General features: G+C 37.7%; 1 protein-coding gene across 2 annotated transcripts in view; it reads left to right on the top strand.

The window, feature by feature from the left end:
- The window catches only part of Rnf17 (ring finger protein 17), a 161,723-nt gene that overhangs the window by 120,270 nt on the left and 32,305 nt on the right, over positions 1-9,148 (top strand). For both annotated transcript variants that reach the window (XM_019208895.2, XM_010633821.3), the window contains exon 24: positions 8,282-8,372. In XM_019208895.2, the coding sequence (XP_019064440.1) occupies positions 8,282-8,372 (91 nt within the window). The remainder of the gene's footprint in view (positions 1-8,281; positions 8,373-9,148) is intronic.

The raw sequence follows: 9,148 nt of genomic DNA on the forward strand, positions 1-9,148 counted from the left end.
TCTCTCTCTCTCTCTCTCTCTCTCTCTCTCTCTCTCTCTCTCTCTCTCACACACACACACACACACACACACACACACACACAGGAAAAACTGCTGGAACTGGAGTTCGATTTGAGCAAGACAAACAAGTGTGTAAATGAGAGAAAAGATCCAGATAGAAGTATGAGAAGGTAACAAAGGGAAAGATTTTACCATGTTACTGAATATGGCTATATTTTCTGTCACTTTGGAAAAAATGTGAGAATTCGAGAGATACGAAGCTAGAAGAACAGTTGTGATCTACCCTTTCCTCCTAAAAGCTTATGGAATTTTCTTTCACTTAAAACAGCAAAAGATTCCACTTATATCCTATATAAACTACTATGAGGAAAAAGGGAAGAAGTCATACAGTGTCTCTAGAAGCAATGAAAATACACCAGAAATATATGACAAGACATTGAAACAGTAATCTGACATTTCAGAATGACCTAAAAGAAATTTAGAAGATGATAGATGCTCTGAAAGAACCCAACAGCTGGGGATTTAGCTTAGTGGTTCTGCCGCCTGCCTCACAAGCACAAGGTCCTGAGTTCAAATCCTGATACAAAAAAAGAACCTAACATAAAATTTTAAAACTCAGATAATAAGATTATTAAAACTTTGAAAATACATGGTATTGCAGGAAAGAATTAAAAATATTAGGCATGTAGACCAAACTACAAAAAAATACAAAAGCAAATAAGCAATGAATAAGCTTTCTGAGAAAAAAGGACATTTTTTTAATTTAAGGAAAAAATCCAAATAATACAAAATAAAACAAACAAAAAAGACTTAGCATAAACTTAGTAGGCATCCCAAAGAAGAAAACTAAAAGGAATAGAACAAGGCAAATACTAAAAATGGCAATTCAGCTCTCTTGTTACCTTTGCTGCCATGTGTGCACCATGTTGTTTCTGCTCTGCCGTGCCTGTTTGTCATCCCTGTCTTGGAGTCAGCCAACTAGGGACTGAGACCTCTACAAACTGATGAGTTTTCTCTTTGTGAATTGTTCTCAATTTTAAAAAGAAGTCTGAGTGAAAGGCTGAGGTCTGAATAGAGAGCCACTCTCCAGCACCCCTGTATGTAACCACGGAGTCTCCATCTTTAGCTGCGCTAAGCCTCTGGGCAGGGAGTAGGTGCCCTGCCAACGCAGCCCAAATAGAAGGGAAGATTTATCAGCCATGGTGCCTGACAAGAGGTAGGGCAAGACTCACTGGGGAGGAGATGCTGGATCTGTCTGACTTCTGGATTAATTCTCCCTAATCAAATGTCCACTCCAGATCCAAGCAGTGGGACCTAAGGAGAGGCTGGGCTGTTTCTCTTGTATCCTAAGGATGGTTTGATCACCAGGATGAGGGGCAGGGAAGATCAGAAAATAACTAGATAGGAACTCACTTATGCTGGTCTCTTGTCTCTATGTCCTCTCTATGGGGTCATTTTGCTCTTTCCCTGCAAACTGAAGACTGGGAGACCTCTGTCTAATCCAGCTGAGGACAAAAGGCCAACAGAGACCCAGGGGACAGATAGGAGAAACTGAGGCACCAAAATCCAGCAGAGCAGATTTGCCACTCAGAGCTCCCAGGGCAGCTAAGGGGTGGAAGGCAGCAGAGTACATATGTGGGGGAGGTCCTATCCTCCAAGCACATGCCCATGAGGGACCTGGGGCTCCTTCTTGTGATAGGGGCTGTGTGTTTCTAGCAGTCATCATTGGCTGCCCTGGAGACTGGCCAGTGCTAAGAAAGAAACTCTTCTGATGCCTCATCAACCCTAAATTCCTGCCCATGTCTCCCAGTGCCCCTCTGCAGATGGAAAGGCCCCTTGTATCTCTGTCTCTGAGGCAACAGGCCTGGGGTGGTCAGTTGGTTCTCGAGAAGTCTGAAGGCAGCAAAATCCCTGAAGGACTTGAATTCTGGGCCAGTGAAGGAGATGGATCCTGGATCCCCCAGAGGACTGGATGGACCCAGTGGGAGAGATGTGTGGGGCAGAATATTCTCACCCACAACCCACATGAATGTATGGTAAGGAGGAGACTGCAGCAACACAAAGAGATGAAACTATGAGACCCCCAGACTGAAGTCCCAGGTTTCCGGGCTCCTTCTCTCCTCCAAAGCTTTATTTTCATAGCACTGTGGCCTTTTGTTTTTAGGATTTCTCTGGATGCTGGGGCCCTCTCTGCCTGCTCCTGACACAGGCAAGAAGCCCAAGTACTTTGTGGTGAGATAATTCCAACACATAGCTCTGCATTGTTCTCTGTGGCCAGTTCCCTTTCTGTCTTCCCACCATGTTGCCACATGGCCAGTGAGACACTCACTTGGAGGCTGAACATATGGGGTTACCCAATCTAGAACTTTCAGCCTCTCAATCTGGGAGTTAAGCCTCTTTTCTTTATGAAATTCCCAACCACAGACATCTTGTTACATCAGCAGAAAATGGACTAAACAGTCCCCCTTCCCAGAAATCTTAAATCTGAGCCTCAGAGAAGGAAAGGGGGTTACTTCTGATTGAGATTGATGGATTCAACGCTGACATTAAGTTCTACCCCAACCCCACTAAAATGGCAGTGTGAAGGACAAGAAACTATACAAAACCCACAAAAATAATGAGACTTTGGGAGAGGATTTTGCAACATCATTTTCCAAGCAGGAAAGTTGGTGGCTTAGTGAACAGAGGGAGCTGAATCACACACAGGTAGATGGAAAGACACTAAGCAAGGTGACTTATGTTGTGGACCCCCACCCCAAATGCTGAAGAACCAACAGTATCTCTCCACTGGAAATGCACATGAAGGGAAGGTCCAAAGAAGAAAAAGGAGTGGCCAAGTCTATTTAATTACCAACTAATTTGAAAACTTCTACTGTCACAAATGTCTACACACAAATGTATATACAAGCTGATACATCCTTGTACAGTTGAATAGTATTCAATAATATAAAGAAATGAGCTACCAAGCTTGAAAAGACATGAATCAATCTTAGATTCATATTGCTAAGTAGAAAAAAATGGCAATTCAAGTAAATGAAAGGCTGTTTTAAACTTTGTATTGAAAGGGCTTGCTGCAGATCTAGGAAAATCAGTTGAGAATGGCTAACCCTAAAAGATATAATTCAGTAAAATAATTGGTTGAAGGAAGAAAAATAACAGTCATTCCTATTGACATAAATGTATGCCAGGAGATTTCGGCAACCAGAGGAGTATTGAGGCCTAATTGGCCTCCCCTATGAGCACAAAGGAGAAAGGCTTCACTCAGTGGTAATGGCAAATTGTGGGTTATAGGAAAAAGTTAAGACATCTGAGGTTAAGTTGTTTGCCAGAGTATGTATTAATGGATGGATATTGGAAAGCAGATGAATCTTGTGTTACTTTGATTGTTTGTACCCACGTTTGGAGGAATAAAGGCAAAATGAGCCAGACTTAGGGGTTGATCCTCTACCTACTAACGGGCAAAAACCCCCCTGGCATCTTAAACCAACTCCATGTCTCTTTCTCATTCATCTTCATTCAGTCTCTGGGTCAGGGAGAACAAAAAAGTGGGCCGATGTCCTAGAACAAAGCCAAGTAGGTAGGTCAGCTACAGGAGGCACCCCAACATAGGGCTCGGGACTAAGGCTTGGCTACAAGAACATAATGGAGTAATAGTCTTAAATACTTAAGGTGGCAAAGTGTGGATTTTATATAAGCCACAGATACACAGAACACTGTTTCTAGGAACTTTTCTGAGAAGTCTTTATGATTAAGCTTATAATCAAACAGACGTGAGAGACTTTGACCTAAGGGCTTGTGGTTAACATTACATTTATTTCACCTATAAAATTAATATTAATTGACCTGATCACTAGGATAATATATAGTACACAAAGTAGATAAAGCACAATTTCAAAAATGAGTTTGGGGAATGAGTACTAATAATTGAATGAGCTTGCTGTGTATCTTAGTATAGTAAGTCCCCAACTTATGAATGAGTTCTGTTCCAGGAGAACATTTTTAAGTAGGATTCACTTATAACCAACAATATGTCTTATGCAGTAGTATACCTGTGCAAGTTTGCAACTTGGATATTTATAAGTCAGGGACTTACTGTAGTATTAACTAGGAGTTAGAGTTTGTTATGGCTTCTGTCCACATGTCTCCTCAGCCTCATGAGCTCAGGTGGGACTTTAGGGAATGACTGGATCGTGGGTGTATCATACTGGATCATGGGCTTGTGATACTGGCTTAGTCCACTAATTGGTTTAGCATAGTTCTGGATGTGGACAAGTGATACACTGAAGAGAGAAGACCCACCCTGAGTGTGAGTGGTGCCAACCAATAGGCTTGTACCCTGGATGAAGTAAAAAGAGAAGGGAAGCTCACTGCTTCCTGCCTGCTGTGCCACAAACTGTTTCTCCTTTGGGATGCCCCTCTACCATACTGCTCTATCTTGGAGTTACCCACCTATGGACTAGAATCTCTACAAACCCTGAGCTAAAAAATAAATGTTTCCTCCTTTAACTTGTGAGGGTTGGGTATTTTGAATCAATGGTTCTCCTCAATAATTAAGACATTATTGAGGAGAACCATTGATTCAGCTTTGAAATGATGTTAATATTTTATATAAACAAGTCGAATAAGGAAAGTTAAATAAATTCTGCATAGTGGTGGCATTCCCTCTTGAAGAGAAACTTCAAGAGATTTTAAAACACAGCAAGGGGGCCGGGGATTTAGCTCAGCGGTTCGGTGGCCTGCCTTGCAAGCGCAGGGACCCAAGTTCAATCCCGGGTACCAAAAAAAACAAAAAACAAAAAAACAGCAAGTTGGGCTTGGGGGTGTAGCTCAGACGTAGAGTGCTTTCCTAACATGTACAAATCCTAGAGATCAATACCTCCTACTAGAAAACAAAAAACAGCTATTTGTCCTTGCTGTGCTATATCCTAGGGATAAAAATTACCTGTCCCTTCCCAGGAAAATCATCAAGTGTTTTCATTCATTCCAAATTTGGTTAGTGTTGTTATTCTAATGTGAGTTGTGGGATAAGTCAAACTTCTCATTAAGAACTGGTACAATTAATAGTTGACAAAGATGTAAAATTAAGGTTAATTTCCTCTGTAATTCTAATTTTAAATTAGAAATATCAGTACAATCTCTTGAGATACAAATATAGATTTGGGAGTTTCTTGAGCAAGGTCTCACCATACTGTATAACCCAGGAGGGCTTCAAACTTATGACAGTCATCCTGCCTCAGCCTCCCAAGTACTGGGATTATAGGCATGTATCTGACTTGATTTTGTTTTGAAAAAAAAAAGAGCATGGGTTTTAACCTGATAGCATGCATAACACAGTATCAGTGAGCTACTCTGATGCACAAATTGAAGTTTCTAAAGACCATTTTCCACTAAAAAAAAAAAAAAAAAAAATAGTGTTTTTTAGGAAAATATCTGATCCAAGGTCTTAGAAAGGAAGTGTATAAGTCTAGAGTTTCTTCCAAAGATAAGATTACAATTACCAAAAAAGGAGAAAGCTATGAAAAACTATTGGAGTTATGGCAAAACAACTCAATAATCAATCAGAATAAACTTCAGCTAACCACAGATGGGACAGTTTGAACACCAGTAGGATGGCAATTGGATCTGTTCATAGTGATTAAAACTCAAAGGTTGCCTTTAGAGCGTTCTAATGAGCTGCCTTTTTGTTCTGAATACTGAAAAATAAGGGAAATACACATTTGTCTTGCTTTTCCTATACAAAATATATTTCAGGTTAAATAACTGGTAAGAGAAAATTATTCTCAGTACTCCAAATTACTCCAGAGGAATAATATCAACATAAGTAATATTATTTAAAATCCTGAATAAACTAAAGGATCTAGACTGTGATTGTCAGTGACTACAAACATCACAAGAGAGAACTAGGCCTTGTGTGCCCCTTAATGGATGTGCAGAGCACTTACTTTGAATAGTTAAGAAAACTGGGATCGGATTGACCTACAAAAAATGCAAAGGACAGAGGAACTTGCTTTACACCATGGGAATATAGTCTGCTAAATCCAAACAAACCTTGGAAACTGCAGAACAAATGACTCATTTTCTTCAACAGAAAATTTCAGAAAATGAGATGGAAGGTTGATTCAAGGCATGTGTCAGCAATCCATCATCTGTGCATTTGTTTTCTTTCCTACTACAAACTATTTTCAAAACATCAGGAAAAGGCAAACTTCATCCGAAGAGTTCATATTAAGGAACGAATAATTTTGAAAATTGTAATGATAATACCGTGGCTATGTTTATTTTAAAAGACTTACCTTTTAGGCTGGAGGTGATTGCACATGCCTGTAATTCCAGCACAGAGGAGGATAAGGTAAGAGGATTATGAATTCAAGGCTAGCCTGGGCAATTTAGACCCTGTCTCAAAAAAACAAAAAAGACCTTTTTGGAAATGCAAACTAAAATCTTTACAAATGAAAATTTATAAAGACCATTAATCCTTACATATAAACTTCTTGAGATTAAGAAACACTAGAGGGCAGAGGATTTAGCTCAGTGGCACCATGCCTGCCTCAGGAGTGCAAGGTCCTGAGTTCAATCCCCGGTACAAAAAAAAAAAAAAAACATCTAGCAGATTAGTAAAACATGCCCATGTGTACCATGGAAGTGTAGTTTTGGACCCTCGTCAGTTCCTCCCTGGCACTGTTTTCCTGCTCTGCTTCCTGGCCCCCATGAATTAAGCAGCTTTACTCCACCATATCCTTCCACCGGGATGTTTCTGACCTGGAGCCTGCCGACTGTGTACTGAATCTTCTAATACCATGAGCTAAATTAAATCTTTCCTCTTCTAATCATGTACCAATCCAATTATTTAAATACAGGATGACCAAAAATTGCATTTTAATGAATTTTCAAAAGATAACAAAATATAAAAATGACAAATTTATCAAATTGATTCAATACAAGAATCAGCTGGTTGAAATGACACCCGCCCAAGCAATGCTTGGGATAGTGTGTAAACAAATGCACTGGCTGAGTGACACTTGGGGTAAACTGTTAAGTGGTTAATTCATGGGTGCTGGATATTTTGTCCCAGAAATGCGTCTTGCTTCAAAAATTAGTAGTAGATATTTGGGGATACAGATGAAATAAAATAAAATTTCATGTATTGAAAATTGTCAAAGCTGAATGAAAATCATTTATAATATGGTTTTTGTATATGTTTGAAAACGGATAATTTTGGTGAATTAGCCATATTTGTCTTTTTTTAATTAATACATTTGCTGTATTATAATAATGCTGTTCATTTTGGAGAGTTTGTACATGTACATTAACAAGCCTTAATTCTTTTTACTGCCCCTCTTACACCCTCCTGGTTTACTCCCTCTATTTCTAGATCCCCTTCATATTTGCAAAAGATGTAGCTCCCTGTTTCATATTATTTCTCTTTTATTTGGCTCTTTATTTATACCTTGGGTTTCTCATATAAAAGAAACGATGATATATTTAAATTTGTGTGTCTGATTTATTTCATTTACCATTTGTTTTCCTACAATTTACTCAAATTTATCCTTCATAGTACAGTGATACTCCACTGTGTATAAGTACTGCAGTTTCTTTATCTGTTCACCAATGATAGACATGTTAGCCACTTCCAAGATTTAGCTATTATGAGCTGTGCTGATATAAACATGGGTGTGCATGTATCAATGTAATATGTTTAACTCTTTCAGAAAGATATCCAGAATGAACGAATGAATGGCTTTATAAATGTTGAGGTTTATATTAGCTATAATTCAGGCGCAGTTATTTGAATTAGATTTGAATTCTAGAAAACTCCCAAAAGTGAGCAGTAGAGTCATTGCAAAGAGACGTTTTTTTCTTTTCCATTAAGTATTTCTGGAGTGCCTTCTGTGCACCAGGACTGTGCTAGATATTAGAGGATGTAATGATGAGAAAGTAGGACATCATCTGTCTTCTCTCATAGTTTATAGTCTAGTTGACATATATAAAACATATGATGATGAGAATTTCCTTAACTATACCTACTCTGTTGGGGTCTTCAATGTAGTAGTGCAGAACAGATATACATAAATAAGTTAGCACATAATATGCACCCAAAGTAGAATAGAAAGTTAAACAAAAAATGCTGTGAAAAATGGAAAACTATGATGATAACATGAATTCATATTCAAATTTATATATTTAGTTTGTTCAAACTCTATTTACAACATTTCTTGTACCTTTGTATTTAAATATCCTATGCTGTTTTGTTATTTTATAAAATAAGTTGTTATTTGTTTAGACCAACTGGTGGGAGTGACAAGTGGACAGCAACGGCTTGTGACTGTCTTTCATTGTACCTCACTGGAGCCATAGCAACCATAATCTTACAGGTGGGTAGTAGGTAAACAGGTATAACAGGTATATATTATTACATTAATGTTTTTGTCAGTTCACTTTATTATCTTATTGAAAAAAAAGCCCTTTGAATTTTGTTGCAAACTTCTGTTGCTAACTTTGTTGGTCATATTTCAAACTATAATGCCTGTTTGATGATGCACCACAAATCACTTTCTACAGTAATATTTTTGCCGGGGATTTAGCACAGCGGTTCCATCACCTGACTTACAGTAATATTTTTAACTTGATGATTTGCATGTCTACAAGAGTATATTTATTTATAAAGGCATTTTCTATTCTATTGTCAATGTGGAATATTAGAATTCTAGTGAAATCAAATTAGCTGTATATCAGTAAATATATGTATATATGAATACAGATATGAGAACAGGCATATTTCTACAGAGAACTTAAAAACATTTGCTTTTAGAATTTTTCTAATTTAAATATATTTTACTGAATTAATGACTAAAATTCTTTTGTGTAACTCATTTTTCCATGTTACCTTTTTCTGTAGGCACTATTTTTATAAATTTTTCCATGTGAAACAGAGTATACATTTTACAGTTATTTCTTTTGCTTTTTGTAAAGAAAAAAAGGTCACACCCTGTAAAGTATATTTTAATTATATAATGTAAACTGTATGGGAAGAGAGAAAATTGTTAACTGGTAGTAGGTATCTTTTTCCCCCCATTCAAGATGGAAAATGTTTTTCATTTATTCTTTTTTTTTTTTTTTTTTTTTTTTTTTTTTTTTTTTGTGTTTTTTT

The sequence above is a fragment of the Fukomys damarensis genome, unplaced genomic scaffold (genome assembly GCF_012274545.1).
Source record: "Fukomys damarensis isolate Sample0158 unplaced genomic scaffold, DMR_v1.0_HiC HiC_scaffold_38, whole genome shotgun sequence".
Lineage (NCBI taxonomy): Eukaryota > Metazoa > Chordata > Mammalia > Rodentia > Bathyergidae > Fukomys > Fukomys damarensis.